The sequence below is a fragment of the Carica papaya genome, chromosome 2, assembly GCF_054855325.1.
Source record: "Carica papaya isolate Zhongbai chromosome 2, ASM5485532v1, whole genome shotgun sequence".
NCBI classification, from domain to species: domain Eukaryota; kingdom Viridiplantae; phylum Streptophyta; class Magnoliopsida; order Brassicales; family Caricaceae; genus Carica; species Carica papaya.
The window spans coordinates 21,713,612-21,732,606 of record NC_142310.1 but is presented as its reverse complement, the minus strand read 5'-3'; the positions used below and the strand labels follow the sequence as shown (position 1 = coordinate 21,732,606).

The 18,995-nt window shown below is 34.1% G+C and overlaps 3 protein-coding genes across 27 annotated transcripts; 2 read left to right on the top strand and 1 right to left on the bottom strand.

Annotated features, from left to right (window-relative positions):
* Positions 1 to 1,341: 1,341 nt before the first annotated feature.
* LOC110815993 (Pentatricopeptide repeat (PPR) superfamily protein) lies at positions 1,342 to 9,881 on the top strand. Of its 3 annotated transcripts, XR_002539970.2 has the most exons (3): positions 1,342 to 4,254; positions 7,343 to 7,449; positions 7,557 to 9,881. XR_002539970.2 is itself a non-coding variant. In XM_022044027.2 (2 exons), the coding sequence occupies exon 1, from the start codon at positions 1,600 to 1,602 to the stop codon at positions 4,249 to 4,251; it is 2,652 nt and encodes an 883-aa protein (XP_021899719.2). In that variant the 5' UTR covers positions 1,342 to 1,599; the 3' UTR covers positions 4,252 to 4,254; positions 7,343 to 9,881. The 3 variants fall into 3 exon arrangements, 2 of the variants coding, with proteins under 2 accessions (XP_021899719.2, XP_021899838.2); XM_022044027.2 differs by having other exon boundaries at positions 7,343 to 9,881; XM_022044146.2 differs by lacking the exons at positions 7,343 to 7,449; positions 7,557 to 9,881 and having other exon boundaries at positions 1,831 to 2,028; positions 2,103 to 4,383.
* Positions 9,882 to 11,851: 1,970 nt separating this feature from the next.
* Positions 11,852 to 16,325, bottom strand: LOC110815492 (protein NDR1-like). 23 transcript variants are annotated; one of them, XM_088213617.1, is made up of 6 exons: positions 15,569 to 16,325; positions 13,918 to 14,029; positions 13,754 to 13,823; positions 13,401 to 13,497; positions 12,808 to 13,053; positions 11,852 to 12,716 (listed from the first exon to the last, which is right to left on the bottom strand). In XM_088213617.1, the coding sequence occupies exons 1-3, from the start codon at positions 16,154 to 16,156 to the stop codon at positions 13,798 to 13,800; spliced, it is 726 nt and encodes a 241-aa protein (XP_088069743.1). In that variant the 5' UTR covers positions 16,157 to 16,325; the 3' UTR covers positions 11,852 to 12,716; positions 12,808 to 13,053; positions 13,401 to 13,497; positions 13,754 to 13,797. The 23 variants fall into 23 exon arrangements, with proteins under 23 accessions (XP_088069743.1, XP_088069745.1, XP_088069744.1 ...); XM_088213619.1 differs by having other exon boundaries at positions 12,808 to 12,939; XM_088213618.1 differs by having other exon boundaries at positions 13,409 to 13,497.
* Positions 11,973 to 13,090, top strand: LOC110815905 (HSP40/DnaJ peptide-binding protein). The gene is made up of 2 exons (XM_022043917.2): positions 11,973 to 12,496; positions 12,611 to 13,090. The coding sequence occupies exons 1-2, from the start codon at positions 11,973 to 11,975 to the stop codon at positions 13,059 to 13,061; spliced, it is 975 nt and encodes a 324-aa protein (XP_021899609.1). The 3' UTR covers positions 13,062 to 13,090.
* Positions 16,326 to 18,995: the final 2,670 nt, after the last annotated feature.

Genomic DNA, 18,995 nt, shown 5'->3' with positions numbered 1-18,995 from the left:
ACCGGTTAATCAAAAAATTAGATATTGGATTCATGTGTAGGAGCATATCCTTATGGACCACCAGAGGTCCTGATAAACAGATAAGTTTATCATTATTGCTCATTTGAAAATAAAATCAAAATACTATTCGGGTTATCATTTTCATAGGTAGGTTTTGGAAACTCATAAGGGTAATTATGAAACTTACGTTTTTATATTGAATAAATTTATTTAAGAAAATAAATGGTTTCATTGGATGTTTTATGAATTTTTACTACCCTTTAGTTTTTCGTATCGGTGTTAAGTGTGATATTCTTACTGGGTTAATGTAGCTCATTCTCTTATTTAGTCATTTCAAATCAAGAAGATCAAGATCAAGATCCTGAACAGTAAGAGGGTTATGAATAAAGATTACCTCCCGGACCCCATCAGAGTTGTCCAAAATATGTTAATCTTATAGGATTTTTATTTCGTTATTTTGAACTTCCATAAAGGGACATTTCCGTAACCTTGTTGGGTATTCTAATTTACTGTATAAGAAATGTAAATATTAAATTCTAAATTGCTTATACTTATAATTAATACAATTCGATATTTCTATTTTCTTAAGTTTTGAGCCTCTACAAATATATTAACATAAATTATAAATATATGTTATCTAATGATAAAATTTTAAATATTATCCACTTAAATTTTAAAATATAAAAATAAAATTAATATAATAATATAATATAATTATTTATATTACATAAAAATGAAATATTATCAACTCAAATTTTAAAACATAAACATAAATTTAATATAATAACATACATAATTATTATATATTTGAAAATTTTAAAAATGAAAATAAAATTTAATTTTTAATTGACTACAATTCATACACTTTATAATTTTTAAATATAGAAATAATGTAAATAATATATCATATGTTATAAATTAATTTCTAAAATTATAACCCATGTTACATAGACATCTATCTTTAATTTAGTGCTAAAAAGTCTGAAATTTGTTAATTAATAACAATTAATTAATATATTAATTTATTTATGAATTAATTTAAAATAAACCACATAGATGTTAAAGTAATTAGCAATTATCTTTTTATGTTTAAAGTTATACCGGTGAACGTTTTTTTTTTTCTAAAATTTCATTTCTTTTTCTTCATTAAAAAATTCTATATCTATATTTTAATTTTATTTAATATTTTAAATTTTAATTATTTGATATGTAAAATTAATAATAGATTATAGTTTTAATGCATAATTAAATAAACTTTATTTATATTTTTAAATTCACAACCCTATGTTTTATATTTCCACTTATTATAAAAAAATCCCATAATTATCTAATTTGATTGAATTTTAAATTAAGCATTCATCCACAATAGCACCCAACTTCGTTGTAGAGAAGAGAGGTGAGTGGGGAAACCTCAACACAGTTCATCATTGACAAGAAGAACTGAAAAACCTAGTCTCCATGCAAAATAATCTCTTCCTTCCTAGGGCAACATCTGTTTAGGCTGTGAAGCCTTTGCCAGTAATCGGCGTAGACAGCAGCCTGAAACCATGGTAAGCTTGCTCTGATCTTTCATCAAAGAAGCCAAAATCACAGTCAAGAATGTTTTCAGTGTCACTAAAGCTAGCAGCGAAAACGAGACTCCTGCTTTCCCACTCACTCATCCTCTACACCAACAATCTCCTTCCCTTTTCTCTTGTCTCACTTTCCTTCCACTACTCGACGGCCACGCTTAACCACCAACACTTCGGCCCCCTCAACTTCAATGCCAAGGACGTGGTGCTTTCATTTAAGGAATGGTTCAAAGCCAAAACCCCTACCGCCCCTTTGCTGGATCGAATTTTAGAGATCCTACGAGCCCCCCAGACCGAGGACGAGGAGCGAGCGGCGGATGTAGCGTTGTCCCACCTCGACCTTCAGATCTCCGAGGAGCTGGTTTTGCAAGTATTTTCTCACGCCAAGGGCGATGTACTCTCCTGCCTCAAGTTCTTCGATTGGGCTGGTCGTCAGCCTGGATTCAATCACACACGGGTAACCTTCCACGCCATCTTCAAGATCCTTTCCAAGGCCAAACTCATGTCTCTCATGTTTGATTTTTTGGACAGCAATCTGAAGAAGCAGATTTATGGACAGAAGGTCAGGTTATGCGATATTTTGGTCATGGGTTATGCGGTGGCTGGCAGGCCAGATACTGCGCTCCAACTGTTTGGTAGAATGCGCTTTCGAGGTCTGGACTTGGACAGTTTTGCTTATCATGTGTTGTTGAATGCATTGGTAGAGGGCAGCTGCTTTGACGCTGTGGACATAATTTTCGAGCAGATTTCGCGCAGGGGTTTCGACTGCCATGTGACTCACTCCATAATGATGAAGAGCTTTTGTCGGCAGAATCGGTTGGGGGAAGCAGAGGAGTATATACGCGGCTTGTTGAGTAGAGGGGAGGTTATAGATGATTTTGAATACGGATTGGGTTTTCTTGTTGATGCACTTTGTAAGAAGAATATGATGGAATGTGCGGGGAGGTTGCTTGTGGACTTTAAGGAGTCAGGTTCGGTACGAATGGGGCATGCTTATGGGATTTGGCTTAGAGCTCTTGTTCTTGCTGGTAACTTGGATGGGGCCTTGGACTTCTTGCAGAGGAAAAAGTCGCTGGAAGGTTATGTTCCAGATGTTTTTCGGTATAACTCTTTGGTGTGTCAGCTTCTGAAGGACAACAAGCTTACAGAAGTGGCTGACATATTGCTAGAGATGAAGGAAAATCACATTTCTCCTGATGAAATCACCATGAATGCTGTATTGTGCTTCTTTTGCAAAGCAGGAATGGTGGATATTGCGCTGGACTTGTACCAATCAAGGTCAGAGTTTGGTCTCACACCTAATGGCATGGCTTACAACTACTTGATCAGCACTCTATGTGGAGATGGAAGTGTTGATGAGGCTTACCATGTGTTGAAGCATTCTATTGATCAAGGCCATTTTCCTGGTAGAAGGACATTCTCAATTATTGCTAATGCTTTGTGTAAGGAGGGGAAGCTTGACAAGATGAAGGAGTTGGTTCTTGTTGCCTTGGAGCGCAACATTAAGCCTAGTGATTCTACATATGATAAATTTATAACAGCTCTCTGTAATGCTAGGAGAGTGGAAGATGGATATTTAATACATGGAGAGCTCAATAGAACAAATAGAGTTGCTAAAAGGTCTACTTACTTCCATTTAATCAACGGTTTCAACAAGTCAAGTAGGGGAGATATTGCATCCAGGCTTCTAATTGAAATGCAAGATAAGGGTCACCCTCCAACTAGATCACTGTTCAGAGCTGTTATTCGTTGCCTATGTGGTATGGAAAATCCAGAAAATCAGTTCCTCAGGTTACTGGAGATGCAGTTGTCTCATCGTGAACCTAATTGCCTGGTTTATAATTTTTTCATTGATGGAGCTGGATATGCCAGAAGGCCAGAGTTGGCTAGAAAAGTATTTGAGATGATGCGAAGAAGTGGGATTGAGCCATTTCTAAGTTCTAAGATCCTTATGCTGCAGAGCTATCTAAAGAATTACAGAATTTCTGATGCTCTAAATTTCTTTAGTGATTTACGCCAGCAGAGTAGAATTGAGAAAAAACTTTACAATACCATGATTGTCGGTCTCTGCAAAGTAAACAAGGGCGATATTGCACTTCATTTTTTGAAAGAAATGAGGGATAATGGATTGGTTCCCAGCACCGAAAGTTATGAATGCCTTATACAACTGCTGTGTGCAAATGGGGAGTATGACATGGCCATCAATCTTGTTAATGATTTGGAGAAAGCGGGACGTCATATTACATCCTTTATTGGAAACACTCTTTTATGGCATTCTTTGAAAAGTCAAGCTCTCTATGAGGCCTGGCTTCGATTGAGAGATGTTCATGATGAGACATCAGTTTCTTTGTCCCTTGGCCATCTCATTAAGTTGTTTTCTGGTGGCATCAATATAGAGATTCCTATTGAGAAGTTGGAAGCAGAGGTTGAACAGTGCTTTCGGCTTGATATTTATACTTATAATATCTTGTTGAAAAGAGTAAGCATGAGCCATGTTGATCATGCTTGTCAGATCTTTGACCGGATATGTCAAAGAGGGTATGAACCGAATCAATGGACTTATGATATATTAGTGCATGGCCTCTTCAGAAATGGAAGGATAGCTGAGGCAAAGAATCTTGTGGAAGAGATGTTCCGGAAGGGCTTTGATCTGACTGATCGCACCAAACTATTGGTTTAACTGGTAATAAGTAATTTTCTCAGTTCTAGTGTCAAATAACAGCTAAATGGTAAAAATTCGTAGGATGAGATACTTCTCCCTACCCCCCTGTGCATGATTTCATGATTATATACAATATCTGGTTTAAAATAATGGTTCTCTTCTTTTGGAAAATGATTTTTCCCACATTTATCACTCAGGAGAAAATACTGATGTAATATATGCACGTTGGCTGAAGTCATTTTCATTAAGTGTTTGAATTGCATTAGATAACTGATGTGGTTCTCAATGTAGTGCTATAATGAATTCTGAACAGTCTAAAAACTATATTTCAAAAGTTGTTCGTGAACTCTTTAATTTTAGTGTTATACCCGTATCGCTCATGATGCAACATCAGTATAGGTCTGGGATCTATGTCTGACACTTTATGTGCATGTTGAACACCTGATCTAGAACTGAAGGTTATATATGATAATATGAAGGATGATGGCTCAGATAGAACTTGAAGAAAAGAACTCAAATGAAAACTCATGTTCTTGTATTAGCGTGTAGGTTTTTTCTCATTTTCACTACAAACATGAATCTTCTATCTTTTTGTCACTGACATTAGAATTTTATGATTTACTATTTGCATCTTACTTTTTTATTCAATTTGGTGATAGAATAATTCAAACTGTATGTGTATATAGCAATCTATCATGTTTTCTAAGCGAATCTATTCGATAGCAACAATTCAATCCAGTTTTTGAAATTTACTTGAGTCTAGTTAAAACCAAATCTAATTAAATTTTTGAATCACTTATGTTTATTTTTACCTGTAAGTTATAATATTTATACAATTTGCTATGAAAACAAATGTTTCTTAGTTATCTATGGTAAAAAAAATTTAATATTTTAATTTTCGATCTTTTCTCTTAAAATATGTACATGACAGAAAGTTTTGTACAATGAACTATGCCTTGAATCCTATGATTTGATTAGATTTATTATTTTTTATTTGAAAAAATTAGTTTTTCGATCGGCAATTCAAAATCTTGGTTCATCAATTATGATATTTTGTAACTAAACATTGTATTTGGTTTTTAATATGACATAGGCTTAACTTCCTAAAAGCGTATATGAATTTGTTAGTTTTCATATTGAATGACTAAAATTATTATCTAGTTTTCGGACTCTTATTGACCTACTCCTCCTATCTATAACTATGAAAATTACCAAGTTGGACAATTAGACCCATACAACAAACACTTGCCCTCGAGTCTGAACAACACAGGATGTAATGAGAGTGGAGAATTTTGAAAGCATTTGTTCAAATACATGCATTGTTTATCATTCACCGATAGTGAGTGAAGAGCTTGGGAGTATGCTGATTTAGGAGCTTTGTACGAACGAACATGCGCCATGTTTTCCCTTTTAAAGTGAGTATAACCATATGTTGGTCCCTTCCTGTTTTTGTCTTGCTGTAACCTGGAGTTACTTCTTCGCTTCAACATCTTTAGGTTTCTGGGCCTCCTTCCCATCATTTTTCTTTATTTTTTCTGCATAGCTCTTTATATTGATAATGTGTACAGGTTGTAAATGATCTCTCTTTTCCAAGTGAGTATTTCCCTTTCCGTGATGATACATATCTGAGTTTTAGAGCGAAGGGTGACCAAGGAGAAACCTTTAAAGGATGCCATGACAAAGGAAAGGATCTTTATGGGCACTTCAACGAAAAGAAGCAAGAAGCTATTGAGTTTTTGAGATTGTCGTATCACTTCATAATTCTTTGTAGGACTGTGGATGTGGTTGTGTTGACAAATTTAGAGGCTCCATTATTGAAGACGAAACAACATTTCTACAACTTCCACCAAGCTTCTTAGCTTGTGTTCCACAACTAACAAGAGTTTGAAAAATAGTGGTGAAGTGGCAATCATCTTTTTCCACTTTTCAGGACTGCTAATTTGCAGCTGACTATAGAAAAAATATTAGTGTCTCTTTGTTTATCATCAACTAAATTATCATCCTCATAGGACACAACCAACCTCTACTCCTGGCATCTCCTCTTTCTGTTCCAATTTGACATGCAGATTACTTTTTTGGGCACTGGTAGCCCATATGTCCAGTAAGTTCACACTTGAAACAAACAATTTCTTTACCTCTGAAAAGAGTGTTAAAAAATATGTCGATTCACGCTTCAATGCACCTCTTGATTCGAAGGTTTCTTTTGAAGCTGATTCCATAACTGGAAACTCTATCTTTCTTAAAATTAGATTTTCCAAATCTTCTTCCCTGTCAAGAGCAGCTTGACACTTTTGAACTATGATTATTGGAGGTTGACAAATTAATCCCTTTTTAATTGTAGTCCTCAGTTCTACTTTAAATTGAGATGTCATATTACTATCTTCTTCTACCAATTATTTCAAAATTTTAATTCTTTAAACTTCTGTATATACTTGGTTATTGACTTCATTACCTTGAATCTAAGGTACAAACTTGTTCGTATATCTTCTCGAGTAGATAGGAGTTTGAATAATTTTTGTGGAGTGGCTTTCATCTCTTCTCATGTTTTAGTTGTAGTTTTTTTATTCTTCTTAGATTCTCATCCATAAGTACCAACATTTTTTTGCGATTTCAATCACTTTGCCAAATCTGACCTTTATACATGTGATTTATCGTATTCATTAATATATTTTTTCATTTAAGCCAATATAGGAAGAAATCAGAATCCGTTCTTCCGCCAAAGTCAGCAGCTTTGATTTTTACCTTTTTCATAATATCTCTAGTATTGTTAGTGGCTCTAGAGGTTTGTGCAACTAGAAGGTTTCGAAGTGGTGGAGCTACTTGTCCAGCATGCATTGTTTTAGTTGTTCCAAAATTATATTAATTGTATTTTGCATTGCCTTGAACCTGCTAGTAGTTTTTGCCTCATATTGCATTTTGCATAATATTTAATTCAGCATTAGCCACCATTTAAAAGCTTGAATTTGCAATCTGAATAGAAACACAAAACAATCAAAATTTTTGAATTAGTGTTGAATCCCAGAAAACTGATATGGAAGAGACGTATTGAAATGGTGAACCAGTTTTGTTAAACCCTGTTTAAAAAGTCCAAAGGAGCTTTATTTTGCAGATGCCCACTTGTGGTTGTGTGCTTGGACCCATTACTGGTCCTTGCTTGCCAAAGTACATCAGGACTCCAGAGCTTGACTCACCTGGTGCCCCCTTGCAGATCGGCAGGTAGTGTGAGGTTTTATGGCTGAGACAGCAATTCTGTGGGGCAATGAAACTTCTTGATCTTTTCGAAGTGGTATGTTTTTCCAATAAATTTCTTGGTTGTGAATTAGGTACGAGTCAATTGGAGGCCTCTGATCCCGATGGCAGTGCATATGTCAATTAATGCGCCCTGGTTGTGGTCGATTTGCAACTGGCAGCTGATAGCTGTTTAAGGTTTGCAATTTTCAGTTTTGGGTTTTTTCCTCTTCCAGATGGGTGGGACCTGTTGGGTGTGATTTTTAGATTTTGGATTAGGAACTTCTAACTCTGATGCCAACTTATGTAGGACAAATTAAGGTTAATTTGCATACTTAGTGATTTAAGGATAAAAGCTCAGATATCACTGTTTTGATTTATTAAACATCGCAACTAAGAAGTCTTTGAGTGTTGAACATTGAGTTGATTACATCACACAACTAAAAAATCGAGAGAATTCTCAAGAATTTTATTGTCAAACCGAATTGTCTCAAAAATGATGTTATAAAAGGTACTTATAGTATTTCCCTAATAGAATTAGATTAAGAAATACTAATACTTATAAGATTAAGGACTACGACTAATAAAAGTACAAGAAACAATCATAATTGATTTAGGAAAAATTAATTAGATTCTAAATAGTTCAATACTAAAATTAAGGAAAAGTAACTTCCTAATAACATAGCTATCTCTCCAAAAAAAAGGGAAAGGAAACATAGCTATATGCACCATCATTAAGAATTAGTTTCTATCTATTATTGCAAAACTGTAAGGAAAGGTGATCAAACCAAGCTAAGTTGAACTCTGGAGATAGAGTTGCTAGATCTCTTGCACAGTGGGAGGCTTCAACTATTTTCACAAAATGACATTTTGCTCCACTTAGCTAGTTTTCATATAGTTTTCATTATGTTTTTCAGACAAATATTATATCTGATGTGGGATCTTGCTAGGGCAAGACATTTTTAGAGAAGATGTGACTTCATTTATTCTTTCTTATAGATTTTTTTTTTCCAATCTTTCTTCTGCGTTCTCTCTTTCTTTTTTATTGAGCAATGAGTGGGGAAATCTTTCTGGATTGCATTGACATCAAGCTCAAATATGAGTTCTATATATGAAAAGGGCCTGAATATATGTTATTCTTGCTTAAACGACAGATCCTCCATGTGGTCCTTAAAGGATTTATTTATGTTTTTAGTTGTTCGCGGTTGTTCTTGTAAATTCCTTTGTTGAAGTTACTGTTATTCTCTTTTAAAACTATAAAGCCGTATGCTTAAACTACGAGTAGGAAGAGAAACATGGGATTGATTTATTTATGTTATTTTTTACTTATAGAGTACTTGAAGAATGCAACCTTTGTAAATTCCTGTTGAAATATTTGCATTTAAAACAGAATTCTAGTACAGCCTCCTACAGGCCAAGGCACATGAGTTTCTTCAGGGATTTTGCTGTTATCAATTCACGAAAGGAAACTGGGAGGGTGAATTATATTAACTTGGCTTCCTTTTCTGTTTTTGTTTTATTGATTTCTTGTTCTGTTTGTGAGAGGATACCTTGTACTTGTTTTTTATAAACTCTTTTCTTCTTATTATCATATTCTTTTTCTAGAAAAAATAATAATTGTGCAGGAAAGAAATAGATGCTCATAATGGAGAAATTAATTTCGAGAAAGCTCTGTTATTTTTTAGGTACCATCCATCTAGCAAGTTAACCTGTGATGGCAGAAGGTATTATGCCTTTTAACAGTTTGTAAATGTTAGATTTCTAATGTCAAATCTAAACGGTTCACTTGATTTAGTATTATTGGTTAAAATATCTTTTCTGAACTCGGTTAAGAAGGATCAAAGTTTGGTGCATTATTTTGAAGCTAAAGCATCATAGAATTTCCTTCATCAAACTTGTTATTGTGCATGGATCTTGTTAATTTGTTATCTTGTATTTTTTGTTTTTTCGCATTAGATTCGGTTATCATCTATTAGCAAACATGTGCTGCCCTTGGTCTTGGATTGTTGAGTGTTTCAGTGTTGTGGGTGCTTTCAATGCTTTCTGTTGCATGCCATCAAGAAATCATGTACAAAAGCACTTCCTCTTTGGAGTCTATTGCTACAAAAGAATGAAACAAGTCTTGGAGCTGATGTGGAGGCCAGGAACCTGTCTGACTTTGCTGTCCATAAATTTTTACTGTGACCTTGTATCATATGGAAAGAAAGAGTTCATTGCACAAGTTAGATGTGTACTTTCTTGATGCAATATACACTTGGATTTTTATACTAAGAGATTTATTAGTACCTTTAGATAAGAATTCTGTATCTTGGAAGTTGTAACATCTACCATGCATAGAGATAGTAGTTATTGTACAGGTAAAGTAGCAATTTTTGGAGTAAGTAGTTATCTGGTGCAAAGGAGGAAAAGACTTTCAGAAAGATTTAGTGTATATAAGGACTTATTAAGTAGCTTAGAAGATTTTCTTTAAAAAAAAAGACTTGAATTCTTATCATAAAATCCTATTATATTAGATGCCATGCTTTTGTGTTTTATTGCATTATTTATACGGGTACCTTAGCATAGTTTTATTCAGCTTATTATGATTATGATTAAATAGTATTTGTAATTTAAATCATTGGGAAGTTGATGAATGGATCTCTCTCTTTACAAGTTTGATTCAGTTCATGTTCATACTTCGGACTATCATCATCTTGTGCCGGAAGGCACTATGGTAGTTTCCTTAAGTCTTTTTACCAGCACCTACAGACGGATTGATATTTTGGAGTCTTTCACTGGAAACAAGTTGGACCAGAGTCAGCCCCTTGTATTGCCTTTCTCGCTCGGGAGGCAGTGTAGCGGAGGATTTGGACATTAGATAACTTGTGGGAAAGTCTAGAATTTGCCTAATGGTTGTTCTCTATGCATCCAAGAGTTTTAGGTTCACTGGTGATCTTCTTGCTTGGTTTACTGAGACTAATGCTTTTGGATTTGGCTCTCTCTCCTTAAATCTCACCTGGATCATGAGTTGCTTTGTTTGAGATAAATCATGGGTTTAAAGTGGGATATCAGGTTGAAAAACTCTAAAACCAAACTCATCACTACTATTTTCTTCCCATCATTTTGGCTATTTGGAAGGAGAGTAGTAGAAGAGTTTTTGAGAATTCTGTCTCTTGCTTTCGGTAAGGAGCGGTAAGGAGCATTGGTCTAGCAGTCATTTTATTATGTTCAAATGCTACCTCATTTTATATATGTAATAATCAAATTATTATTCGAATTGCTTACAATAATGTCTTTCAAAAATATGCCAACTATACTTGAATCAACTATCAACTATCATTTTGTTTGTCATCATATTATCCAAGGCACTTTGTAATTCAATTTGTATGGCTCTTATCAACCAATAGTTCACACTTTGACCAAGACTTTTTCTTCTAAGCATTTTGAAGATTTTAGTTTCTTGAGTCATATTGGTTTCAAGACATATTACTCTTTCTATATCTAAGCAAATAATTAACAAATCAACATTTTTTTTTTTCAAAAAAGCCTGAATTAAATTTGAAACAGGAATTTTTCTAAACAGAAAAAAAAAAAAAAAAAAAAGAAGGATAAGAGTGATTTTAAAATCCAAGTCAGTCAAAATGTAAGAGAAATCAACCGACTCAAATTAACCTAACTTGAAGGTATCAATGAGCATCTCTAATTTATTAAACTAAAAAGGCTAAATATAGGAGTGTTGATCTAATTACCAAAAAGATATATATGATTAAGTCTTATCTCCTAATGATAACAATTTTGGCCTCAAAATGACCCTTAACAAACTGCTTCTTGAATGGCTACCCACACATTTCCCAGCGACATTATTATGATTCACATTCTCAAACCTTATTTTCTATTTTCTACTTTCTTTCTTTCTTGTTTCTGATCTCTTTTGAATCTCTCTTTCTCATGGAAACTCCTGGAACGTCACCTGCAGTCGGGATCTCAAAAAACACGTTTGCCTTCAAAGATATGTGTAAAGTCTACAAATCACTTGTCATGAGATGGAATAATCATGATCATCAACACCATCATCATAAAAGTGTTAGTTCATATAAAGTCGATGCTGAATCCGTACGTCCTCTGATTTATTATCCACTATTTTCATAGCATTCATGCATGCTAAATCTCTAACATCCACACAAACACGAATTTCTGCTATATAAAGAAGTCTGTGTATGCTTCATATGATTCTTTTTCTCTAATTCAATTACTTCCTTGGCATTTTTATAATCCTGTTTTAGCTTTAATCTTTTCTACATTGTATTTGAGCATTAGATCTACAGCATTATATAAGAGTAACAGAAGTTTATTAGACATACCTAGGCACTAATTTGATGTTTAAATCAATATCTTGTTTATAGTGAGAGGATAAAAATAACACGAGATATATAAGATGACTAAGATTGTATTGTTGTCTTGTGCATGATGAGACAAATAACACATACATATACAATCAATCATAAGGTATTGCTGGAGTTTCTCATCATCCTATGTATGCATATGACTTGAATGTTCAGTCCCTGAATAGCAAATTTGAAGAGGAGAAATTCACAGAAGCTGCAAGTCCTGATAGCTTTAAGCTCCGAAGTGTAGATGACAGCAGTGTGTATAAGAGAAGATCATCTCTGTTGTCGAAGAGTGGAAGTAGAAGGAGCCATACTCCACAAGCTAGACCAACATACTTGTCAAAAATTGGAAGCCGAAATGATATCACCTCTCCGACCAAAGGCTTCTGTTCGTTGTCTAAAAGCACGAGCAGAAGGGAACAGGACAGCAGCCCAACAAAAGCATCATCATCTTCTAGAAGAATTCGATGCGAATCAGCACCAGAAATCCCAGCTAATATTTCAAGAACTGCAAGCAGAAGGAGTACCACCCCCATTGTTTTCTCTCAAACAACTGCCAGGAAGAAGCCTCCTCCTATTGAAAGAAAACTCGATTGCACCATTGAAGAGTTATGCCATGGATCCCTCAAGAATATCAAGATCACTAGGGATGTCATCACAGATGAAGGGTATCTTTTCACCATATTGATTATTTATAAATGTATAAATATTTTTTTTTTTGTTTATGTTAATTAGTATTACTAGTTACAATGATGGTCATATGATGATGATGATGGTGGCAGAATAATTGTGCAACAAGAAGAAATACTGACAATAAAACTGAAGCCAGGATGGAAGAAAGGAACCAAGATAACCTTCGAAGGAAAGGGCAATGAGAAGCCGGGGTACCTGCCAGCAGATATAATATTCTTGATAAATGAGAAAAGACATCCCTTGTTTAAACGACGAGGAGATGACTTAGAGATAGCAGTGCAGCTACCTTTGGTGAATGCCCTCACAGGTTGCACGCTGTCGGTGCCTCTGTTGGGTGGCGACAAGATGACATTGTCTGTCACCGATATCGTGTATCCCGGCTACCTGAAGGTCATCCCGGGCCAAGGCATGCCCAATCCTAAATCACAGGATGGAAAACGCGGTGATTTGATAATCACCTTTCTTGTTAATTTCCCCCAACATTTAACCCATGAACAACGCTCCCTAGCTTTTGATATTTTGAACCACTGTTCTGAATAGTAAGTCATAGGTTTTATTTTAGTTAGAAATTTCTCTCATAATGATCTTGACCAAATATTTCTCATTTATCTAATGCTTAATCTTACGCCAAATACCTGCAGGCAAATACATATTCTAAAAAATGCATAACTGCTTTATTTGAAGATCATTCTTGGTTGAAAAAGATAAGAATGTCAATTCCAAAACTTTGTGAAATGTGATAATTGATTGATAAGTAATCTTCCTAAAACTTAGGCTCAGTGATTTCGTTGAACAATTTTCCGAGATAGAAAAACAAGATGACGCAAGACTAAAAGAACTAACTGTTTTAACCACATAACCAGAAATCATGTAGCAAACCTCAATACCAGGTCAAAATTATAGATAGATGCTTCAAATGTGCTCCAATGGACTAAAGACTGTTCGGATATTTGTCCAAATTTGATTCAGCAGCTCTCTGCAGTGAAAAAGACAGAAGTCAGATTCTAACTGAAAAGGTGTTACTCACTAAAAGAAAATTAAAATTGATAATACTGCAAGTTTATTTCGTAATTCGTTCACACAAAAGGCTATCCACATATGACTTAGGAAGAGTTTCCCGTTGCTCTGGAATTTCCCAATCAGAAAAAAAAAAAAGCGATTGTAAGATGAAATTAGTTTTTGCATCAGATCCATGATATGTTCAAATATTGTTCTTTTGATGCTTCAATCACCTTCAGCTTCAAGTTCAAAAATTTTCGAGCGAAGAATTTGCATTCTAAAATGCATTTGCTGATAGAATTCCTAGAAACATAATACATCAAAGTCAGGAGAGCTTCTATTGCAAAATTTTCTCGACAAATTTCTGACGAAAAGCAGAGTTCAATTCCTTAATGACCTTTACATTCCTGAGTTTGTTCCATTTGCCATGAAATATTATAAAGATGAGCAGAACCACTCAAGGTTGTGATAGCTTCATTCCAACCAAGAAGATTGCTATCCAAGGACTCCTGTGACAAATTTTCTGAGAATAAAGTGACAACTTATCTGCTCAGTTACAACAAATGGCAGAACAAAATTATGCACCTTATATTTCTGGATAAACTGGAATAGATATCTTAACCAAAGCAGGAACACTATTACTGATGCAGAATAGAAAGCTTGTAAAGTGAGCATATTTCAGTAATAGGATATATGAGGCAGAACCAATAAAAGAAAATAAACATTTTGAGAAGCTAACTGAAAAAAGTAGAAAGCTTTAATTTCCTTTTCTAAGTTTTGAAAAATTTACAATCTACTTTCCTAATTCTTTCTATTTAATTTATTTTCCTATTTCCTAAATTTTCTTTTTTCCTAATTTTCTATTTTAATTTGTTTTTATATTTACTAAGTTTTCTAAATTTCCTAGTTTTGATGTATTTCGGTGCCTATAAATAAAGTACTCTAATTTAGTCATTGGGTAGATTGTTTATGATTATTACTCATATATTAAGATGTTTTGATCATTGAGATCCAAGTTCTTTTCTTAATAAAGGTTCTCTAAATTTGTATTCAAACTTTATTTTTCCTACATCAATTAGCCTTCATAAACAAAATATACACATATATAGAGGAAAACAAGTTGAAGTACCGGACTAGCAAAAAGAGACCATGTTATTATGCTATAGAATTGGTAATTCAATATTACATTACTTACAAAAGTCTTCCTTCATTCAATGTTTTGTTATAGAGAAAGAAGACCTAGTTTAACTAAACTTTTCAGAAGAGCAGAATATGCCAAAATGAGATTTGGCTGAGAACTCAGGCAAGTCTTCGGAAATTTGGAGACACTACAACCTACCTGCTAAGAAGCAAATCATCATGACGACTTATGAAAATCTGTTGCAGAAACTATGCTTAGACTAAGCTTTTGAAGAACTCATTTGCTGCTTTCTATTTGCATCTGAAAATTGGTTTGACGGTAGATGCTGCACATTATGTGTCTGAAGGAACAAGCTTAATATACCAAGTGTCTGTAACATTGATTAGTTCATCTATCAAGTACATTGAAGGACTGATACTCTCTTTAAAGCCTTGAATTTAATGGGATGGGACGAAAATTGAAGCAATGATAGGAGAAGATAGATATAGAGACAATATAAGTAGGTGGTGTTTGCCCAACTAGAATTCAATTTATTTAGAAAGATAGAGAAATTGAAAACAGATAAATTATCTGTTGGGATCAAAATCATTTGCTCAAAACCTGAAAAATCTGAATCATTCATTAGGAATGATTGTATCTGACAACATAAATAGAAGACAGAACAAAAAGGCCAATGAAGAAAGAACTTCCATAATATTACATTACAATTTTGGACCAAAACCAGTCACCATTCTATTTATTAAAAATAAATAAATGAAACCCAAGAAAGCAACAAAATCAAGTAGTAAATTTCTTATTTGAAAACCTCCAGAGATTTAACAAACAAAAAATAAAAATGGAAGCTTTAATAAAACAATCACAAAGAATTGATGAAAACAAAGACCAAAAAATGCAGCAGAATCCCCACCACCAAACAAAAGCGCCCATGCTCTGCTGCTGCAGCTGCTCCAGACTTGAGCCTGATGCCTTTCTTGTTGGCCTTATGATCAAAAGTCCCCGTATCATTGACCACTACATCAGCACCCACCATGATCTTCTGCCTCTTCGTCTTCCAAAATATGATCTTGAACCTCACCTGCGTCGCCAAATCCACCCGGAAAACCGCCGTACTGTTCGGCCAAACCGCCCGGGAAACCGCTCGCCAATTTGTCTCCACGTTACCATTCTTCTCCGCCTTCTTCTTATGCCCCTGATGAAACTTGGGTATCGTATAGTTCCCTATAACATGGCTCCTGTTTGGGAAGTCAAAGAAAGTCAAATTAACAGAATCATAGAAAACAACCTTGTCTTTGTTGGTGTTGTCAAGCCTAACCATGAAGTAAAGCGTGTGGTTTCTAGTCGAGTTGAGGGTTTTGTTAAGTCCAGGAAGATAGAAGTACTGTATGGAGCAAGAAGGATTTGAAGTTCGCAGGCTTAACCACATGAAAAGAGCAGTTAGCCCAAGAGTTAATATAAAACTGCAACAACACCGGCAACTTCCGCCGGATTCTGCCATCTTTTCCGGTGAACCCCAGAATGGTTTTTCCAAATTTAACAGAACGAAAATGGAGTGGTTTCTTACTGTGGGTGCATAGAAGGAATCAGCTTTGCTTGCCTGCGTCCAGTAATTTCGCTTTAATAAAAGATCGAGGAGCACATGTTCTTGTCTTAAAATCTTCTCTGGCTTTGGGGAATGATAAAATCCACACGGGTCATCTGTAAATGAAGGACTTTGACTTGGTCGGTTGACTATATTGTCCAATCATATAAGGTTGGTCAGGTTAGTAGGTGCAAGAAGGGGTGAGAAAATCATTTATTTTATATTACGTTAGAAATCTTTGACATTGTCAAACTTAAGGACGTTATTAGCATAGAACATGTCTTGAGGAGTTAAAAAGAGTAGAAAGTTTGATGGTGTGGGGCTTTGGTCTGTTATTTTCAGCGAATCTAATACTGTGGTCAGTGCATGCATGATATATCCTTGCAAGTACACTACTTTTATATTTATGATTTAGTGTTCTATTTTTCTTTCTATATAATTTGATATTTACATTTTCAAATTGTTAAACAATATAAATCCATATTTATTATCTACATATTAATTTTTTTAGCAACTGTTTTGCTCATTTTTAAAATTATTAATATATCACATAAGAAATTCTTGATATTAAACTCATACTTAATTTTAAAAATTTAGAGTTTAAATATTTATAATATAAATAAAATATTTCAATAAAGATTTAAAAGACATAACGAGTTATATAACTATAAAAACATCTAATGTGTTATAGTAAGTAGCACTATTTTAGGAGAAATATGTTGTCATATCTTAAATACATAGCATGTAATGTATTTTTTTTCCGTAAAGAGAGACATTGTTAGTTGGAAGTTGTATTTTTCCATTTGCTAATAACATGTGACACAACTTGACATGATATCAGATCGCTATGATTCCCAGCCAGAATAGCAGTCCCAGGACAAGTGGAAAACCCACAAGAAGTTGCCAACTCGCCGGTTATTTGCCGCGAACTTGCGGACCCCCTTGTAAGAAAACCCATAAGAAGGTCGCATGCTGCATACATTTACGAGCTTGTGGGCTTAAGACCTAATGAGCTAGGCCTTCTTGAAGTCAACTCACACCCACAGCCTAATATGGGACCCATAGAGGCTAAATAGATTGGCCTAAAAGGCTCAAGATAAGAACCTGTAGGGCTATGGATCATGCCATTAAGGATCAAGCCAAAATGGGCTTGGAAAGCCCAACCCAAGAAGAGAAGAAGGGCTTAAGCTTGTAGTCTATCTTGAAGGACCAAGATGGAGTTTGGCTGCTGCCCAAAAGGGCTAAAAAGAACTGGCCAAGAGCTTCTGCCCACCGACCAAAACCAAAAGCCACCAAAGGAAAAGTGGTTTAGCCATAAAAGGAAGTTTATTGTTTATGAATCCAATGAAGATGAGGAGAGTGAGCAATTTGGTTCCAAGAAGAGAAAGGAAGAAGAAGACTCCCTAAAGCAATTAGCCAAAGAATTCCCAAGTATAGTTGAATTCAAATATCAAGAAAGATAAACAAATAAGAAAAAAGATTTTCATCCACATGAGGAGACCATTCTCCTACCTACATCATAAGTCCTAAAACAAGAAGAAATCCACATCTCTGGAAGAGTACAAGCTGAAAAAAGAGGAGTTTAAGTCTTATATATTGGGTTTTAAATTAATCATATGGGTTTATATGTGTAAATTATTGTGCATAAAAAGCTACCAAATTAATTGGGTCAAGTTAGAAGTGATCTGATACAATTAAGGATATATTGGATATTAATGTATCAAATTAAAGTGTGAGTTTTATTTTTATGTATAGAGACCAAATTTATAATTTCTAATTTCGTGATGGGTCAAATAAAGAATATATAAAATTTACATGCAGAGTTTATCTATAAATAGACAGTTATAGTTCTCAAATTACATATAAGGTTTTTTTATTCTGATATCTCATAATCAGAAATAGATAGTGTGTGAGAACTCAAAAGACTATGTGTTAATTTGGAAAATCTACCACAGGACATGCAGATTTCTTTCGCTATAGATTTGATACACTTCTGCTACAGATCTAATTTCTTTAATTTTATATGTGTTTGGTTATTTAGATTTCATATCTATTTTTAAAATTTCTACATTATACACTCAACCAAGGAGAAGAAATAATAATTCAATATCATATAGAAACCCGAAAGCATCTATAGTTCGGCCAAAGAAGAATTTTGCATGTTGAAGACCTCTTGGAGGATCCTACTTCACATCTATATGACTTACAACAAAAACTCACTCAAGAATCATCAAGAACAAGAAATAAAAGAAGGGTGATGAGTTGGAGTCCAAGTAGGAGTGCATGTTAAAAGAGGAAAGACAACTTCGACTACAACAAGGAGTAGTACTATTTTTAATTAAATTAATTATTTTATTTATATAAGTTAATCTATTAGATAGAATTTAATTATTTAATTATTTATGTATTTATTTTTTAGTTAAATTAGATTTTATAATTTTGATATGAATCCTAAATCCTATTTTAAATAGAAATAGAAAATAAAAGTCTATATAAAAGCTTAAATTCAAGTTTTGTAATCACAATTTTTGAGAATTAATAAAATTAAAGCTTTAATCTTCTCTTCAAATTAGCTTTTGCTAATTTTTAGTGTCTTCAAGTTTTTCGAAGGTAAGGAGCTTTCTGAATTCTTGTTAAGGCGAAGAGTTAGGATCAACTTATCGGATAAGTCGTAAAATTTTTTTTCTCGTTATAATTTTTCTAATTTTTGTTTTTGCATGTCATTTAAATGATTGTAGATTCAAGTAAAGTAAGA

Coding starts and splice junctions, on each gene's coding strand:
- LOC110815993 (XM_022044027.2), top strand. CDS start 1,600: ATGTTTTCAGTGTCACTAAAGCTAGCAGCGAAAACGAGACTCCTGCTT.
- LOC110815905 (XM_022043917.2), top strand. CDS start 11,973: ATGTATGCATATGACTTGAATGTTCAGTCCCTGAATAGCAAATTTGAA. Junction 12,497..12,610: donor GATGTCATCACAGATGAAGG/GTATCTTTTCAC, acceptor TGATGGTGGCAG/AATAATTGTGCAACAAGAAG.
- LOC110815492 (XM_088213621.1), bottom strand. CDS start 16,156: ATGGCAGAATCCGGCGGAAGTTGCCGGTGTTGTTGCAGTTTTATATTA. Junction 14,030..15,568: donor ATGGGCGCTTTTGTTTGGTG/GTGGGGATTCTG, acceptor AATTTGTCACAG/GAGTCCTTGGATAGCAATCT. Junction 13,824..13,917: donor ACAAACTCAGGAATGTAAAG/GTCATTAAGGAA, acceptor TTATGTTTCTAG/GAATTCTATCAGCAAATGCA.